Consider the following 19,203-nt stretch of genomic DNA (forward strand, 5'->3'; position numbering starts at 1 on the left):
AACAAAGTGGCCAGCTAATTATAGGCCTTTTTTACATTTCGTTTATCTTGTTCTTTGGACTTGCCTAGGTAGATGCGCTTTGATGGAAAAAGTGCATGGTATTCGATATAATGGACCAAGAATAAACACTACCAACACTAACGCTGAGCTCTTGTAAGCAGGTCGGAGGCTGGGATGTGCGTCGTTTTGGTTTGTGCAGGTGGTCGTCGAAAGGCCAGTCGTGAGAGCAGAAGAGTACTAACGTCGTAAAACGACTTGGATAAAAATAGAGGGGCCTGGGCCTCCTTCCTTCTTATCCGAACTTTCGTCATAGCCCGATCCCCTCTCACCGCGAATCGCTGGTGCGACGATTTGGGGCCAACACGCCACCCGCCAATCAGTAGACACCCTTCGGCAGCCGTTGCTGGGCCAACTCCCACCGCCATACAAAATCGACCTCCGTATTTACACGATCCAAGCTCCTTCCTTTCGGTTGTCTAGACCACAAATGCGCTGGACGATCTGCACCCGCAAAAGAGGAGAAAGAGCAACCGACAAAACCGGCCTTTCCTAATTCGAGTGCAAGTTGCTGAACATCGTCCTTGACATCTTTTGCATTCCTCTCTTCTTTCCTTCTGCTCTCTCTCTTTTTCGACGTCAGCCTTTCTTTACTTGTCTTCGACACGACCAGTCTTTCTCATTTTAAACATTTTTGGCCAGAAGCTCGCACGAGTCTTGCTATGGCTTAGATGTCTAAGTGGCAGCCCTTTTGTTCTCAAGCGTTGGACGGCCGTTAGGCTATTTCAGTCCAGCGACCGTTCTTCGATCCTCTCGTTCAGCTTGTTGCTCGGTTTCTCACGTCATTTGCATCATATCTCCTCCCTATCCACGCGAGCCCTCGTGTGTGTAGCCTGCCAAAATGGCGTCTGTTACCAGCCAGGGTGCGCAATCGGCTGGCGGCCAGCACCAACGGGCCAAGTCATCAGTTCTGCGGTCGTTCATGATGCACCGCCGAAACAACTCTCAAGGCGGCAATCTGACTGCCGCAGCTCTGGTTCCCAATCAGGGAGGAGGCGGTCCTCTCGAAGAAACCTCTCATAACCGCCAACAGCCACAGATGGCTCATGCCGAAAAACACCCCATGTCCCGTGGCAATTCAGCTAGCAGCTACTCAAACGGCAAGTCGACATCCAATGCCTCAAACTCGCCCACAAAGAAGACGAAGATTGCCGGCAACACTCCCCCGATTGAGACCAATACGTCCGAGATTACGAATGAGAACGACGCCGACAACACGAATCCACTGTCCCTGTCACCGACAAAGAAGGACCGGGCTCGGTCCACGACGAACCTAGTCGGTCTCCTCTCACGGCCAAAGTCGTTCAAAAATCTGCACAAGATGGCCAAGGAAGCCGCAGCAGAAGCGGAAACTGAGGAAGAGCGTGGCCGTGGCAGACGCCGCGGTGATGAAAAGAAGCGAAGCAAGTCCCGGTTGAACTTCAAGGACGCTCGAGACAAGGAAAACAAGGCTCTGCCGAACCCTGTGATGGACAACGGTATCCCCACGTCAGCCACTCCACCACAGGTAACACCTATCTACGCCCAGTTTTGCAGCGCAAGCAAGGGAAATGGAAGAGGTGACCTGGCCAGCAAGCCGTTGCCGTCGCTTGATGATACGGCCTTGGGAGGAGCAGTCAACCACCAGGGCCCTGCAACCAGACCACGCCCCAAGTCGTTTCATCCTGTGTCGGCCAGCGTGGGAAATGGAAGCACACCGGTAGCAAGGCCGACGTTGACGACCGCCTTCTCCAGCACTCGACAGATTCAGCATAATGGAGTTAATACGCCGACCTCGGCGACGCCGACAGTCGAAACGCCGTCTTCCATCAATCTCGCCATTGACCCGAGCGACGTCGATTCTCACCTCGAAGCTCTTCTCGACCGGCGCAATATCCCCGAACACCAGCGGTACAAGATGCGCAACTTGGCCAACTCGATCAAGATGGAGTTGATCCGCCAAGACTGGGCCGAAGAACGTTCGAAGCGCCAGCTGCAGCAGACTTCAGATCGCCCCGAGAGCCACAACAGCAGCCGGTCCACCAACGATAACTCCGACACCAAAACTACCACCAACACGCCGACCCCGACCCCGACAGATGATGGCTCTGCTGGAATATTCACAAAGTCGAAGCACTCACGTGTTAAGAGCCTGACCCTGTCGAAGGTCGCTCGGGGCCGCAGCCGGGACCGGGGAAGCAATGACAGCACCAAACGGCCCAAGAGTCCCGCTGCATCGCCGAAGAAGAAAACGGAAGGTACGCTGGGTCGCCATCTCCGGTCCAAGTCCACCGAGAGTTTTGTGAAGATGGGAACAAGCGGACCAGGGACAAGCCCAGACACCACGGCCGCAACGAGTAATCCCATCACAGGCTTTTTTGCAAAGGCAAAACTGCAAAATAGTCCTGGTGACTTTGTGACATATCTCCGCACCGTGCAGGCCCCAGAAAAGATGGAAGTCGGTAAACTGCACAAGCTGAGACTGCTTCTTCGTAACGAGACTGTTACTTGGATTGAGGACTTCATCGGCCAGGGCGGTATGGAAGAGGTTGTCAGCCTGCTGCACCGCATCCTGGCAGTTGAATGGAGGTAAGTTCGGTTGACTGTCATGACCCTTTCTTTTCTCTTCCCACCTATCCCCGCCTGTACCTATTGCCAAACGGTCGGGTAAAGGAAAGGACACACCCTCTTTGTAGCCCGGAGTACTTCCCCGTCCTCGTATTGTTGCCACTGGTTTGCTAATGATTGTCACGCCGCAGGGAGGAACACGAAGATGCACTGCTACACGAGAATCTTTTGTGTCTCAAGGCACTATGCACCACGGCATTGGCTTTGCAGTACCTTCACTCGATCCACGCAAGCCTGCTGCCGGCGCTGATCCACATGATCTTCGATCCCGAAAAGAAGGGCCCAAGCGAATTTACGACCCGCAACATTGTCACATGGGTGCTTTTCACGTATATCCAAAACGCACCTATTGACGAACGTCCCGGCCGCGCTCAGACTGTACTCGGTTACCTGAGGGACCCAGAGTGCGGCGACGATGAGAAACCAGTCAGCTTTGTGATGGATATGCGCAAGGAGCGGCCCTACCGCGTGTGGTGTAAGGAGGTCATCAGTGTCACAAAGGAGGTATTCTGGATCTTTCTTCACCATCTGAACGTCGTGTCATTGCCCACCAGCGCGAAGGACTGCATAGTCCCCGCCTCTAATGGTGACGACGAGTTCTTTTCCAGACGTGAGCCAGAAGCAACGTCGACTGCATCCACAACAGTGTCCCCGCCGCTACCTCCTAAACACACTGAGACAGGGCCCTCTTACATGCTTCGCCATTTCCCCCAAGAGCGACCTCCCGTACCGGCTGCCCCGTACGTGGGTGGTGTTGAGTGGGAGGCCACCAACTACCTCGCCTCGCACCTCGATCTTGTCAATGCCATCCTGGCATGCACCCCGACCGCAGCTGAACGCAACCATTTGCGGGGCCTAATGCAAATGTCCGGCTGGGAACGCTGCATGGGCAGCAGTCTTCGCCTCTGCAAGGAGAAGTTCTATGGTGCCGTTCATGACGGCCTACGCGTTTGGGTTGCCGCAGCATACGAGGATGGCTGGGACGTCCGTGATGTTCGCTATGGGCCACCCCCACCGCCGGCCACCCCGACGACGGAGCGTCGCAGCAACTCGCCCAACAAGCGGGCACCAATCGTTGGCGGCCCCAAGGCCGCGGAGCCTGCGCCTAAGCTCGAGATCCCAAAACTCGACTTCATTCTGGATGGCGAAGGACTTTAAAATGAGCCAATCTCTCCGTCTCCAGCCGTGGGAGAGAACAGGTTTGCCACGAAAATGTGTGCGAAGCACAAAGCATGGGCATGGAGGGACGGGTCCTGGCAGCGGCAGCTGTGATGGAGCCTCATGATACTCTGACTGGCCAGTAAATTCACAAACTCGAGCAGGGGCGCACAGTTTAAATGGTGGGAGCTGAAGGATCGTCACCAAATCGATCGGCCCTTTGCCGCATGTGCTTCTGAGTCTCACCGACGAAGTGGCAAGATGCTGAGTCGCATACTGTGTGGTTGCACCTCAGTCCGTTCTATCCAGTCAGTTGATCTATAACTTTTGGCGGTTTCCCTTTGTTTCGCTGTGAATTTGGCATAGCAAGAGTTTACCAGCGCCATCATTTGCACAGGTTGTCTGACCCAGTATTTCCTCATTTCTTTTTCTTTTCAGGGTGCCATTTTTGAGGTTTCTGGGCTGCTTTAGTAATTTTCTTCGCCTCGTACTGTATTTGCTTTTTATGATGAAATGTTCTAATGATAAATAAAACTATTTTAACTCTCCTCTGCTTGTGCCCTGGCTGATTGATCCCCAGTACGGTGTCGTTGATACTCACAGCATTGGCAAGACGGTTTCTTACCAAATACGGCCGCTGTTCACCGTGGCTGCTGAATTATTCTGGCGGTGTTTTCAACTCACGTACGACGTAGAGCAACTGTGCTGCCACTGGCCAATCGTGCTGGAAAGAAGCCCTAATCACAATGGAAATCTTGGCCTGATGTGTGCAAGGTCAGCCAAGCATACACCGAAATATTCACCCCTGGCCACGGTGAGACCGTGCCAGCGGACCCTCACCTCATACTTTGGTAATTCATGTTGCTCTGCTGTGCCTTGGCCTCCTCGACTATGAAATGTACGTTTCTGTGGGTTCCTTGTCAAGAACTGGCCAAATAAACAGGTCCACAGTATCCTGTTTTGAATTCCGTCGCAAGAAACGGAGAGAACGACCTACAAATTCAACGTTCTTGGCCCACGACGGCCCGAGAAAGACCTTTTGGGGGCCCGGAAGCTACCGCTAGTCCAATATTTGCTGCCCATGCGTCCAAACTGTGCGTCGAGACTTGCAGCTGTCACCGAAAGATGCATGCAGGGCGCGCCTAGGCTGTGCAGGAGGATGTCTTGAGTGGCTGTAAACGTAGTGGACCGTTGCGACTTGGCCACATCTTCATGGTGAAGCAACGTTGAAAAGCACCCGCAACAGAAAAGCGGTATGGGGTCGCTCTCAGACACCTTCCTAATACCAAGGTTCTCCGCCTCTCTTTGCGATAACGGCTGCATTGCATGGCATGTCAAGACCAAAGGATTCAGGTTGACAGAGAAAGCAACTAGAAGCGCATGCTGTTCATCGAGGTATCAGAGCAACGGGGAAACGGAGCTTGTAGAGTAAGCATTTCCCAATGTGACCACGTGGACCGATCGCAACACGACGCATGTGAGTTCAAAAAACCAACAGGTGCAAAACGGACACCGGAAGCGACTGTTGTCTCTGGGTACCAAGAGAACCTGTGGAGGCATATGCCTATGTGTGCTCCTCGTCAGTGCTTCGTACCCGCTGTTGGGTGTCAATTTTTAGTCCTGTGATGGTCATGGCGCGGATTTGGTTGATTATGTTTGATGGAGACAGCGTCCCTATACAAGGAACAAAGACGGCCAGGCGTGACACGAAGATGCGCATCCAAGGTTGGTTTTCATCCCCTAGGCGACTTGTCTTTGCTACCGTAAAGTTGAAGTAGGAAACTGGAGGATAGTCAGATCGAGTGGCAAGCCTTACGGTTATTAAGAAAAGGATAAGTTTGACAAGTGCAAAACAGCCGATCAAAACAAATCGTCAACTTCGGAAGGAAGGCATCAGATAGCGGAGGCTACTCCGAACAAGACAGCATTGCACCTGCCAACCACAACGTGACAGGAAGGGGCAAAGGAGCCATATCGATCGTTCATTCCCTGCATTCACATCGCAAGGATACTTTCCCCAGCACCATGGCCATTCGCAGCTGCCTTTTCTGCAACGGCACTCGCTCATCGCCATTTTCTTCTGTCGAGGTGACACGTCACTTTTTAAACTGTTTTCCCAAATTCTCGAGACTTTTCCCACTCGACAACACTCGAAGTTCCATTCTCACTCCAAACAGCCTGTCATTCTTCCTTGCACGATCTCTGCACGCTTACTCCCCTCCTTCTGTTGCTCCCTTTCTTCTCCGCCCCCGTCATATGGCTTCGACGAGAAGACTTCTTAGCTCACAAGAACTTGCCAGCGGTTTGTGGCCACCTTCGATAACAAATCCAGAGGTCGTTTCATGACCTCGTCACAACAGATGCCAAAAAAATAGGGGGGGAAATAACGCCCGTCCCAAGAACTCAGACGAAGTTTGGTTTAAACAAACGACAGCTCGCCCTAGCATCTCCTCTTCTTTCCGCGGCTCCATACTCCCACGCCATCGTCCCTCGAAGTGACAAACCTCCGGATGGACAAGACGACCGGAGCCTTGAGAGATATTAGCGATGTAATACGGCACGAAAAGAGAACGATGCATCCTATCATGGCACTACTGCGGACTGGTTGGGCATGTTGCAGATCTCATAGTCTTCCGCTTCACGCCTGTTATCGGGCAAAATAAGCCAAGTTGGTGTCGCCAAATCCAAGACAGCCTGGAAAACCCAGAAAGTGCGTCGTACGATGTACACAAGGAGGGTCAATGGAGGCTGGTCACGAGCCTGACCGAGACGATATGATTTCCGCCTCGTTTGAATGATTTGAGTTGGCAGAACAGGTGCCAGGTCGTAAGACAGCCCATTAAATTTGGACGATGACAAGGCATACTCTGCCAACTGATTTCTTTTGGCCCGCCCGGCGACTGGCCAACCAACGTTAAATCGGGCGAACATCAGGCCCGGACCTAAGGCACGAGCGGTCCATCATACCCCTCTGCATTGTCCCCCAAAATAGAGGGAGAAGGTCCTGTAGGCACAATCCACCAATCCGCACGCCGGACCTCGCTCACCTTTTGCACTGGATTCCATTAACCAAGGCAGGTGACTTTTGCTAGCTGACGCAACTACCAGCCTAACGAAGCCTCTTGGCTCCCAAATGCCATCGGCGCCGCCAAATTACATCAGGTCCCCTTCCTTCGCCTAGGTTCTTCATTGACACATAAGCGACAAATTGCCGTTCCCTTTGATCTCCGACGACGACATTCTCACAACCTCAGTTTGCGCTGTGTTTCTGGTGCTTTGCAACCGCAGCCCCAACGAACGTCGTCGGCCCCACCCGGACTTCACCACCGCGGCACAGCTCTGAACTCATCGACGACTTCGCTTGAAGCCGCCACCACAACGCCCACCTCGCGCCAATCACCTGTTCCATCTTCTGCCAAGCGCGCTCTCCGATCACTGGTCCATCGAAACTTCTCTACCTGTACGTTTTCTACCAGACGCTGTTTTTACTTTCGTCGGTGGTCTTCTACTTCCTGGGCTTTGTAAGTCGGAAGCTCACCTCATTTCTTGTCCCTCGGCTGCATCCCACGTCGGCAGTCGGATGTCTGGCGTCTCTTTCATTCTGTGCAACACAGCAGCCCCAAATACGGAGACCTCCCTCTTCATCGCGCGCCACCAATTTGTTTACTACTCCTCTCCTCCGCCTCTCCTTCCACAATCATACACTAACTCTCATACGCATGCGAAACCAGCCATCTAGACCTTGCTACTCCCAAAACGTAAGAGAATACCTGTCCCTTCTTGTTCTTGACCCCTCCCGTTCCCACATGCAAACAGCTGCCTCCTCCCACAACCCATCTAGTCCGTCCTAAATCCCCTCTGTCCCGCCTACGACATACATAAGCCCGCGCACACTACGAACTGGCTATCCCGTTCAGGGCCTTCTAAGCGGTGCTCCCTTCTCCTCACCTGTCCTCTTCTCCCACTCGTATCCCATCAACAGCACTAGTCCATGTCTTACCTTCTCCTCTTGTCGGTTTAGAAAAGGCAACCGCTCACTATCCCACTTGGTTTTAGGTCCACAGTTCCAACCAACCTCACTCGGACAAGCAGATCGTCTTTGCATCGATTCGCTTTGCTCGCCTAGAAGAGTCGCGTCGCTGTAAACGGACAAATACTTTGTTAGGCTCCACAGAACCTGCAGTGTTGTACCGACGGGTCCAGAAGTTCTACTTTGAAGCTCAAGGCCCTTACCAGTTAACTCTCACATTTCTTGTCCTTGTCTGCGGTAGACTTGTGGTTTGCCCATCCTACCTCGCCAACGATATATCTTTGTTGCAAACTTGAGGAGTGCCTGAAAAGGAAAGGAACGAGGAACACAGTGCGGAGTGTCGAACTCTAGAACCGGCATCCAATATGTCAATAAAGTAAGTCAACTTTCTTTCATGTTTCTTGTCTCCCGCCTTCTCCTGATCTCGTCCCCATTCTCTTGTCCTCCTCCCCCACAACCAATATCCATTCGTTTTCTGTCTGTCGCCTCTGTTTCCGTACTGTTAGTCTCTCTGTATACCGACAGCCTCCTTCTGGCCTATTGTCACGTCCTCGTGCGCGTTTCTGACTCTTAATTGTTGCACTTGCTTTCGTCTCGTTCTTATTCGGATTTGTTGCTTCTCGATTTTCATTCTCTCATGTCCCGAATTCCCGCACAAGAGGCATGCCACGTTTAGTCCAGACCTCGCACGGAACACATTACCTATGTCATTCTTTCACCCCAGTCCCTGTCCTGTTGCCTACCTGCGTACTCCTTCCCATTTACACCATGGACTTCTATCAGGAACAACATAGCTACACGCTTGCAATCAACGCCGGTATCAATAGTGGCGATTCTGACGAAGACGCTAGTTGGGTGATGATGAGCCGGGACGGCGAGGTGGTTAAGCTCCCTGGCGAGAAGATCTATTACAAAGTGAGATCCAGGATCGCCCTCGACGTCTCGACGCCCAAATCTTTGCCGAATGCTACGCCATTCTCCATCAAGAGCGATAGTGGCATTGTCTACGTCACAAACAACCGGGTATGTTCCTATCGCGTTGTCGACTTTCCGTTTAGGACGGCCCCTGATACTCTCTGGAGCATATTTTTGTACTGATGATTGATAACTATTTGTCTCAGGTCATTTATGTTCCTACCCACCCTACGGAAAGTTTCCAATCTTTCTCGGCCCCTATCTTGGATTTTGATGATACGCGTGTCGCATCCAGCTTCTTCGGCCCTTGGTCTTGGAATGCCATTGTAAAACCAACTGTCGGCGGCGGTATCCCGTCAGACGTGCCCCGTCTGGAACTGAAGCTGACATTCAAAGAGGGCGGTCACGATGCTTTCCAAAACAAGTTCGAGGTTATGAAGGAACGGCTGAGCTATGCCAGAACGCTTCAGCAAGAGACGGGGCAGGTCATTCCGACCGGGGAAGACTTGCCACGGTACGAGGCCGACGCGCCGAAGCCAAGTGGTCCCCCGGCGCAGCCAGAGTCGGCAGGTGCCGCCACAGCGGGGGCGTCTTCCCGGGACGCAAAGGAGAGAGACGCTTTGGAAAACTTCTCCCGGTCTCAAGAGCATCAAGCGCAGCGAGGTGCTGCAACCGAACTGGGGACTGCTCTTCACTCCAGCAACTCGAGAAACCAGCCGAGCCCGGTCGCCCCCGACGAGCCGCCCCCGGATTACGAAGAGGCTCAGGCACAGGCGATTGGCATGCGCGTCGAAGAAACCGCGCGCAACGCTGCGGACCGGCAGTAGGACACGCTTTAATAGTGTTTGCTTTCCCTGGCCTGGCAATATTATGTTTATTCACTCTTTCGCCACGCAGTTGATACCACAGAGTCTTCGATAATGGGACCGGGGAGCCTGGTGATACCCTCATGATTTAGCGTGGTTGTTTAGGCCGGTCTTCTGTTTATATTGCATTTCGAGCATGGTGGGCATGTAATATCGAGGTTGGCTTTCTGATATTTTTCTTTTCCTTCAGCCTTTTGCGCGGATGGTCAGTGTCTGTCGACCTTTTATATCTCTCGTCCGTCTAAGTTCGACTACTTTTTTCCCATCTTTACGTGTCTGCAGTGGTGTTTTATAATGCTTGACCAGTTCTGCGCCGAGTTGAAGCTGCAACGTCGCCCAGCAACTCAGAAACTGGCCGTTGTTAGATTCGCATTTGCGGACGTTGAAGCTGCCATTCGCTGTACACGTTGTTCCGATAATTGCTCGGGTTGAAAATACGGTCACGTGAGTCGGATGCGGCCGGTTTGATGGTAATTGGTGCGGTCAATCAGACCAATTAGAATCGCGCAATTTACCATACTAGGCCCGCCCCAGAGCAAAGCAAGAGGTCAGAAAGCTGTGTGGTAGGTGGAATTTTCGATTTTATTTTCCTGGTCCGGCCGCTCGAAACCACGCAACCTCTCTCCATCGCGAAAACGAAATTCGTACAGAAAGCTGTTAAACCGACCAAAGGGCAACCCGTCACCCACCACCCCTCCTCCCAATTGAACGGATTCGATCTCGATTTTCAGCCACACCCTTCCTCGACATATTCACAACCGCAAAAATGGGCGTCTGGGACACGATCACCGACCTGATTGAGGCCGCTGCGCCATGGAGCGTCGCCGAGGCCGAGGCCGCTGCCAACGATGCGGAGGCTGAGGCCCCTGAGGAGAACGACGCCAAGGCCGAGGACGAGGCCGAGGATGAAGAGGATGGTGAGGAGGAAGAGGAGGACGAGGAGGACGAGGACGAGGTTGTCGACCCCAAGGATCAGCTCGAGGAGGGTGAGTAAACGCAACGAGAGACCCCTCACCTGGAATCAACGCACGGATACACGGATATGGCTCCCGATGGAGTGGGATGTCGAGCGAGGCGCCAGCCATTCACGTTGCCCCCTATCCTCACCCTACACTTCTGGATGCTGATACAATAATTTTAGACTGCAGAAACTCCAAGGAGTGCGCACCGGCCAAGCACCACTTCGAGGAGTGCGTCGAGCGCGTTGAGAACGGCAGCAAGGAGGACTGCGTTGAGGAGTGTAAGTAGCCCCATGTACCCCGAGATTGAACAAAAGTCGAGGCAAGACGACGCGAGACACGCGTGCGAGGAGACATCGTGTCTAACACACAGCTTCAGTCTTCCACCTAACGCATTGCGCGACCCAATGCGCTGCCCCCAAGCTGTGGGCCAAGCTCAAGTAAAGAGCACCAATATTCAACCAAGCAGAATGAGAAGAGCGTGACCGCGATGACGACGGGCAGATGACAATAACGGCGGATTGGGGTGGTTTGCGATACAGGCCGGGGAATCAAGCAGCATGGCAGCCCATACGCTGACCCTGAACCACCGACGGTTTGACGAGGCGAGACATCGCAGATGGGCAGCGAACAATTGACTCTTCCACGGCATGCGTCCCCTCGACTTTGCATCTCTCGACACCAGTATCAAAATCCTCCTTTTTAACTCCGACCATTAGAAGTCCTCGGCTCGGCGCCGCCGCGGCTTCGTTTCTCTTCCCTTTTTTGAGTATTCACGACAAGCAAGCGGATGACGGACCACTCGCACTAAAAGAACAAAATCCACATGCATCTCAGAAGGCACGGATCTGGGGATGTCACGTCCTCAAGTGTACGACTTTTTCTGAACACAGTCTCACATATCTCTCTCTCTTCCTCCCTAAAATCCAATTGTATGATAATTCTATATTAGAAGAAGACCCAAAAATTTAGAGCCTTTCTGTTACTTTCTTGGTGGACAGCAAATTTGAAGTTGGATCTGACGATGGACCAGTGAGCACGTAGATGAACAAGGCCGGCTCGTTCACGTTGCAAGACGAACAGAATTATATCGGCTTGTTTTTGAAATTGTTGTCGACGAGCAGCAATTAACCGTACTTGCTGGTCCCATCAGGTAGGCAAAGGTAACTTTAGAGAAAGGTATGCCGTACAGGACGTCACAACGAAGCTCCACGGGTGGGAACTCCCATTATTGATCCCGCTCTGAGAGGCTGCCTTCTTCGGTCTTAGGTTTGAGATAGTAATTGGTACGGGTGGCAGAGTTTGCGCTACACATGTTCGCGATGTTCCTTTCTCATTTACACGTCATATATACGTTTCATGGGTGCTTGGATGGCTGTCACTATATCATTTTACCATGGGAACATAAAAGTATCGATCGTTCTCATTATCAAACACTGCTGAAAAGAAGAAAAAAATTTAAAATAAAAGAGGTGGATTTTGTATTTCACATTGATGGGGTTTTGGAGTTTTTCTTTTTTTTTTTTTTTTTTTTTTTTTTTTTTTTTTTTTTTTTAATTGCGATTTTTGTTATTAAAATAATTCACCAAGGTAAAAGAGACATACGTACACAATATGTGTATAAGTTTTATTTGGATTAACAAAAGCAGTAATAACGAACTTCTCTTACTGTGTCTTCATGGATGCAACTTGCATCCTACGTGGCCAATCAAAACCGTATCTCTTCCACACACAAAACGTGTTAAGAATATTGTTCGTGCTATTCTAACCGGTTGCTTGCAGGATGGATAGAAACACAAACGCGAGCATGCCGTATTAAGCGATTCTTCCAAGCTGTGTTTTTTTCCGCTACGTGGAGGAACGGGCCATAGCTGCCGCCCAAGATCAAGCCCAAACCGTGGGATTATATGTTTTTGGTCTCAGGAAAGAAGGCGTATGAAAATCAGACCACATAGTTCTTCAACCGTCGCGCCATGCTGTCTGCCCTCGCCGACTTTTGTCAGTACTTAATCTGTGTGATATCCACTGCTTTTTCTATACATCGTCGTGTTACCTTCGTTTTTCATTCTTACTTTTTCTTTCAATCTTCGTCTTCCACGTGTACTTTGATTCCTTTTTCTGTTCCGCAACCAGTACCGGAGTGAGATAACGGCCTCCAACGTTGCACCGTGCCGGAGTGCATGCCCCGATACGGTTGGACCGCCGTTCACATGTTAGTTTTTGCTCTCTCCTCCCCGCATTCGTTTACGTTTACCGACCAGATGCCCACCCTACTCCCATTGCCCAGTTTAGGTAGTTTCTCCTCTTACGTTTGCCTTTGCTGCTCTTTTGCACGATGGTCAATGCCCTCGCAAGGAGCACTTGTTTGGTGCCCTCCTCCCCCACCCGCCTTAAACAACAGAGTCTCGCTAGTTATACCAGACCTCTTCCCGTTTCCGTTCCGCCCTGTGCCCTGTGCCAATCTGAGTTCGAATCGACGGAGAGTGGCTTGTTCGTATTCTCAGTGGAAACTGTCGCAGATGGGCAGCCTATCCCCCCCTGGTCGCGGGTAGATGTCCCTCACTCTGATAACAGCGTACAGCACCATAGTGCCATTCCATCCTCTACATTGGAAAGGCAGCGCCCGATCGCCCGATCGACAGCACATTATCAAGGAAAGGCATAAATGTCTTGTAGGAATAGGTCGGTCGTCGTCTGTTTGACTGGTATATCGCTGTGAACTTCAAAAGGTGCCTCGTGTGAGAGGAGGTACAAGCTAGGAAAACTTGCAAGAGAACGTGGAAATGAAATAGAATAGCCTCTGTCACTTGAATTCATAGCGCGGAACGCCAGTTGGTCTCCGTTGGAGGCTGCATCAATAGCTGTTTACACCCTAAAAACGCAACGTAAAGAAAATCTGTCACGTGCGACCATCATGGCCTTTAAATACGATTGCCATAATTTCCTGTGAAGTTTTCCAATAGTTACGAACAACTCTTATTCTCATTGCCTGTTGATGTTTTGGATAGCTTTGCAATTTCGGGCTATGAATTCCTGCAATCCGTATATCCGGGTGCTTCGGCCGGCCGCCTCACGACGCCCAAATCCGTGAGAATTTGGACGACTGGAAGCCACAGAACTGAATGTCGTCGCAGTACTCGCTGAGGTAGCCCCGGCCCTTCCCTTTTCTTTGGTTTCTTTCAAGGGAGGTGCGGAACACGAAAGGGGTGTGGGGCCATTTCCAGATAACTAAGGGTCTCCAGTGCGCACTTGCACCAATAAATGGCCCCTTCCCTCAAAAGGACCACTAATATCCAAATGGAAGTTGCATCCCTGGCTCCCTGGTTAGATATTCTTGTCCATTTGTCTTGATTCCGTCCCAAGTGCTATTTCTTGGCCGGCGTGACAGAGCGCAATAAAGTTAAACGAGAGCAAAGAAGTGCAACTGCAATCTTATTGTCGGGACAAAGAGCAACCAAACTGCAAGCTGTTGTCCGAAACGAGAGGTTCTTGCCAGAAAGGCTTTGCGCCTTGTTATGCGATCTGCTATGCGATGCGACAAAAGAAGAAGGACCGATGATAAACGGGTTCGTTGTGTATCTTACATTTTAGTGTCTTATTACTCGTCTGTCTTGCTAGGACGATACTCGCACAGGCTGTCGTCGTCGATCGCACAATATCTAACACCCATCTCTGTTATCTCTTCTCTGCTAGGACATCAGGACATGTCCACATGCTTCTGCGAGAGGTTGCCAGTTGGTTGACCAGCAGCGACTATCAAAGACCATGCGCCAACGGTGTGCTATAGTAGTCCGGTCGCCCTTTCCCCCGTTTCCTGGCAGTAGTCTGGACTTCCCCTCTTTGGCAGTCGACAGACTCGACTCGCCCCCTGCCATTTGTACCTTCGTACGACTTGTTATTAAATTGACTGAACCCGCTCTTCTGGCCCCGTTGACCTAGGAGCATGACATACTTGATCGACGTCTTAAACTTTCCTCTCCCCATCGCACTTTTGTCTCATTTGGCCTTATTGCTTCCCTCGTGCTCTCCTTCTTTATAAAGGAGGATCTCCCTTTTCTCCGTCATCCCCTCCTTCCCCACGTTTATCATTTCTCCTCTATCGGTTTTTTGGCTCTTTTTTGTTTTATATCATAAACGTTCCAAGGAGAAACACGACAAGTAACAGACACGGAAGACCGAAAGATCTGTGAACGAACACCAGCATGCGATCCGTGGCTGCATTGTCCATTTGACGAACCGATACGCGAGCACCAACGGCGCGGGAACAGACGCCAGAAAACGCCACAATCTCGACTCTCTGCGGACACCAAAGCAGCGCAGCGAATATTGCGACAACGGTGCTGGCGCCTGTGGAAACAATTCCACCAGTCTGCTGCAAAATCACACGCCACTGACGGCGTGGCGCCTGTGCGACGGCGACCGCAGCACGACATAAGTTGGAAGCTGCAGACCCGAACCTGAAGTAAATTGACCGGAACGACGCCGAACGCGAAAATGACCGACAGTACTTGGAAGGAGGACGTCAAGACGGACGGCGGTAATGGTGCGACTGGCGCGCGCAACGTGGAAGTGAGAGTCGGCCCACCGTACACGCGCAGCACGGATTCGCGAGAAGCCGAGGTCGAACTGGCAGAACGGTCATCGCAAGGCAATGTGCCAAAACTTGAAGACGACGACGGCGTCGCGACAGCGCACACGAGCGGCGGTAACCACGGCGACAACACAGCATCTGGGGTCACCGAGTACAAGGTGTACAAGCGACGGTGGTTCGGCTTGTTGCAACTGACGCTGCTCAACGTCATTGTGAGCTGGGACGTAAGTTGCATAAAACATGCAGACCAGGACGCACAAAATAGGAGCAGGTCAAATTTATTGGCGTATTTTTTTTGCATTGATAGCAGATTGCTGATATCCACCTCTCGAACAGTGGCTGACCTTCTCTCCCGTCGCTTCTGATGCCGCCACCTTTTTCAACACAAACGAGAGCACCATTAACTGGCTCAGTACCGCCTTCTTTTTTTCCTTCGTCTTCATCACGCCGGTGACCATCTTTGTCTTGCACCACGGTCCTCGGCCTTCTATGATGACGTCGGCCGTGCTGCTGTTCCTTGGTAACTGGGTTCGCTACGCCGGCACGCGCTCGAACTTGGCCGAGGACGGTCTTACAGGGGGCCACTTTGGTGTTGTCATGTTCGGCCAGATCCTCACCGGCTTGTCGCAGCCCTTTGTACTGGCAGCGCCTGCGCGCTACTCCGACCTGTGGTTCACACACCGTGGCCGCGTTGCCGCGACGGCACTGACGAGTCTGGCGAATCCCTTCGGCGCTGCCCTCGGCCAGCTGATTATCCCGTTCTGGGTCTACAGCTCCAAGGACATCCCTAATATGGTCCTTTACGTATCCATTATTGTAAGTTTAGCGTACTACCAATTTGCCATGCGTCCAGCCTTGCTGACCAGCAGTCTACGATTTGCTCTGTGCCCTCCTTCTTTGTCTACGGGAAGCCGCCCACCCCGGTCGCGCCTTCGTCCGAGACGCCCAAACTGGAACTGCTGAAATCCATCAAGCACATCTCGCGCTCGGTCGAATTCTGGCTCCTCTTCATTCCATTCATCGTTTACGTCGGCTTCTTCAATTCCATCTCGTCGTTGCTCAATCAGATCATGCTGCCGTACGGCTACTCGGATGACCAGGCCGGCATTGCCGGCGCTGTCCTCATCGTCGTCGGTCTCGTGTCGTCTGCAATCTCCTCGCCCATCCTCGATCGCACAAAGAATTTCATCCTGGCCACCAAGATCTGTGTGCCCATTATCGGCATCGGCTACCTTATCTTCATCTGGATGCCCGAGACGCACGACTCTGGCGGTCTCGCGGGGCCGTATGTCGTGCTCGCCGCTCTTGGCGCCGCGTCGTTTACGCTCGTGCCCGTGGCTGTCGAGTTCCTTGTCGAGGTGACCCACCCTGCGAGCCCCGAAGTGACATCCACGCTGGCGTGGAGCGGCGGGCAACTGCTGGGCGGTATTTTCATTATCGTGTCGGACGCGCTGCGGGCAGGCGCCGATGGCAGCCCGCCCAGCAACATGAAGAAGTCGCTCATTTTCTCGGCCGTCGTCGCGCTCGTTGTGGTGCCCCTGCCGCTCTGCTTGGGCTTGTTTGGCCGCAGCGAGCAAGTGAAGCTGCGGCGTGTGCGGTCAGATGAGGCGGCCGTGCAGGCGCCTGCTGCAGCGACCGACGTGGAAGCATGACCTATAGCTTCACTGTATTTGGCATGCTGTTTTGGAATGCTTATTTTTTGATGATTATGTTGATTTCGCACCCCTTTGATGCACTCTTAATTTTTATTTGCATATGACACCCTTACGTTTTGGGAATGAGATACCTTTCTTACACTGAAATGATTTTTGCAGAGTTTTTGGTAGTTTACTATATGGCCCTGCTGCCTAGTCATGAAATCATTACGCAACTGTTATTGTTGTTTTTTGTTTCATCCGTAATATGCGATAGGTCAGAGTAATACGAATTATTTTCTCTGCTAATGTAATTTCATCGGCATATGCGGAGTCCTGCATATAAGTCTCAGACCATCCATTAGTTCAAGGTCATCTCAAGACGCCTTCGTTCATCTTCGCGCATGGGCAGCCTTGACTTCGAGACAATATTTCTGGAGAAATGCTCGGCAGCCTTGTGAGCACAGCCTTGCGAAAAGGTGTCGTTGGGATGACTGGCCTGAGCTTCTCACCTGTTCTAATCTGCTGGTAGACGGTAGTGAGAATACGACGTGTGAGATCTTAGACTCGTTCTAGAACCGTTTTCCGAATCCTTCGGATTTTGTCATCAAATCAAATGTATCGATTAGTTATTATGGTTGTGGATGTGGAGAAAACGGCTTTGGCCTCTCCTTTTCTAGGAACGTCGGATTCTATGGTTTATTATTCGCTTGAAAATCTTCAAAACATTGCAACAAAATGGCCAGACACTTTTGGTACGGACTGGCACATGCCTCACTGGCTCTCCCGCACCTTCTTGACGCGCTGGTCCCATTCGACGCGCAGCCGCTCCATCTCTCGCCAGCAGTCCCGGCCTAGCACCTCGAACTCCTGACGCCGCTCCGCCGTCAGGTTTGCAGCACCAGATTTACGGCCACGGCTGTTGTGCAGGTACGCAGGGAAGGGGAACGACGCCGCAAGCGGATCGCCACCTGCGCCCCACGGCTTGCCCGTCACCGAGTCAATGGTGGTCACCGTGGTCTCCTCACCCACACGGCCACGGAAACCCCAGCCCTCGACCTCGGACCGCTTAATGAGCGTCGAGCCGCTGCGTGTCGTGCCGGTGCCCCACTTGACGTGCTGGCCGTCAAGAGCGTCGAGTGCCGCCGTGGGTCGCAGAGCCACCCATACGGCAGCGGCGGCGCCCTTGTAGGCAGTGACGGGGTGCCACGGCGAGCCGAGCCATCGGGAGATGTACATGGCAATGTTGTAGAGGGCGAAGAGGAACCAGTTGAGAGGGAAGAGGGTCGAGCAGACGACGCCCGGGTGCGTGACGTACGTGGCTGGGACCGTAGAACTGTCCTTGTGGTTGGCGGCATCTGTGCTGTCGTCCTTGTAAAACGGTGCCGAATAGGGCGCGACGCTTTTAAGGCTGGTGGTTAGGGCCAGCACGTCCGTGAGGCGCTTGGAGCTCTCGTAGGCGGCAGTGGTGCGCACGGCCTGGAAGTCGTCCAGCGACAGGTGGTACCAGCCGTCGGCCTCTACGCTGCTCTCCCAGATGATACGAGCGGGACCCGGGCCGATGGCGGAGCTCTTGGGAGAACCCGTGCCTTCACCGGTCCCGCGCAGCAGCGGCAGCAGCGCATGGGCAAAGACGTAGTGACCAAAGACGTTGGCGCAGAATACCTGGCCTAGGATGCCGTCGTTGTCGTCCAGTCCCTGACAGCCCTCGGCGCGCTTGACCTCTTTGCCCGTCAATGGGTCTACCAGCAGGCCGCCATCTGCGGCCTTGCACGTCGGGAACGTCGTCGCCTGCTGAATGCCGTCGGACAGGATATTGGTCAGCAGGTTGCCCCAGCCAATGCCGGTCCAGCCGCCAATGCCAGCATTGAAGATGACACTGTCAAGGCGCGGAATCGTGTGCGGCGAGGAAGCCGTGTCCTCGGTGCCTGTGCAGATCGAGAGCGGTTCGAAGCGCAGGCGCTCGGCAGCACCATATACGCTGGGCAGGTTGCACAGGTCGAGCTCGAGGCTGGCAAGGTGGATGCGGGACGGGTGGACGGTGCCCTTGTTCGCAGCGGCCGACCTCTCGCTCCGCTGCAGGTGCTGCCGCAACAGGCCAGTCGTGGTCCGAGACTTGGCGGCGCTACGGGTGGTCGTGATCAAGACGAGGTGTTCGGAAGGACTCGTGTGCTCGGCGGCGAACTCGTCGATGAGGCGCTGGCCGATGCCAAGGCCAATGCCGCTGGGAGGTCAGTACGCGAGAACAGCACCAATGGAATCTCTGGTAGGAACAGAAAACGCACCTATTCGCTCCTGTCACAAGGACAAAAAGCTGTTTTGCGGCAGCGCCATCGTCCCAGGGAGCGGCTGGCATTCTGAAGCCAGAAGCCAGAAGCCAGAAGCC

The 19,203-nt window shown here is 52.8% G+C and overlaps 5 protein-coding genes across 5 annotated transcripts; 4 read left to right on the plus strand and 1 right to left on the minus strand.

Moving 5' to 3' along the window:
* Positions 1-898: 898 nt before the first annotated feature.
* SPBR_02301 (uncharacterized protein) lies at positions 899-3,822 on the plus strand (the record flags this gene model as incomplete). The annotated part of the gene is made up of 2 exons (XM_040760604.1): positions 899-2,625; positions 2,796-3,822. The coding sequence occupies 2 exons, from the start codon at positions 899-901 to the stop codon at positions 3,820-3,822; spliced, it is 2,754 nt and encodes a 917-aa protein (XP_040620355.1).
* Positions 3,823-8,620: 4,798 nt separating this feature from the next.
* On the plus strand, positions 8,621-9,594 carry SPBR_03063 (uncharacterized protein; the record flags this gene model as incomplete). Its single annotated transcript, XM_040761366.1, has 2 exons — positions 8,621-8,875; positions 8,974-9,594. The coding sequence occupies 2 exons, from the start codon at positions 8,621-8,623 to the stop codon at positions 9,592-9,594; spliced, it is 876 nt and encodes a 291-aa protein (XP_040620356.1).
* An 805-nt stretch (positions 9,595-10,399) lies between these two features.
* Positions 10,400-10,881, plus strand: SPBR_03314 (ubiquinol-cytochrome c reductase subunit 6; the record flags this gene model as incomplete). Its single annotated transcript, XM_040761617.1, has 2 exons — positions 10,400-10,619; positions 10,775-10,881. The coding sequence occupies 2 exons, from the start codon at positions 10,400-10,402 to the stop codon at positions 10,879-10,881; spliced, it is 327 nt and encodes a 108-aa protein (XP_040620357.1).
* A 4,205-nt stretch (positions 10,882-15,086) lies between these two features.
* On the plus strand, positions 15,087-16,835 carry SPBR_02630 (Major Facilitator Superfamily protein; the record flags this gene model as incomplete). The annotated part of the gene is made up of 3 exons (XM_040760933.1): positions 15,087-15,407; positions 15,520-15,999; positions 16,053-16,835. The coding sequence occupies 3 exons, from the start codon at positions 15,087-15,089 to the stop codon at positions 16,833-16,835; spliced, it is 1,584 nt and encodes a 527-aa protein (XP_040620358.1).
* Positions 16,836-17,591: 756 nt separating this feature from the next.
* SPBR_02718 (3-keto steroid reductase) lies at positions 17,592-19,173 on the minus strand (the record flags this gene model as incomplete). Its single annotated transcript, XM_040761021.1, has 2 exons — positions 17,592-19,041; positions 19,103-19,173. The coding sequence occupies 2 exons, from the start codon at positions 19,171-19,173 to the stop codon at positions 17,592-17,594; spliced, it is 1,521 nt and encodes a 506-aa protein (XP_040620359.1).
* Between the last annotated feature and the right edge of the window lie 30 nt (positions 19,174-19,203).

This window comes from Sporothrix brasiliensis, assembly GCF_000820605.1.
Source record: "Sporothrix brasiliensis 5110 chromosome Unknown Cont17, whole genome shotgun sequence".
NCBI classification, from domain to species: domain Eukaryota; kingdom Fungi; phylum Ascomycota; class Sordariomycetes; order Ophiostomatales; family Ophiostomataceae; genus Sporothrix; species Sporothrix brasiliensis.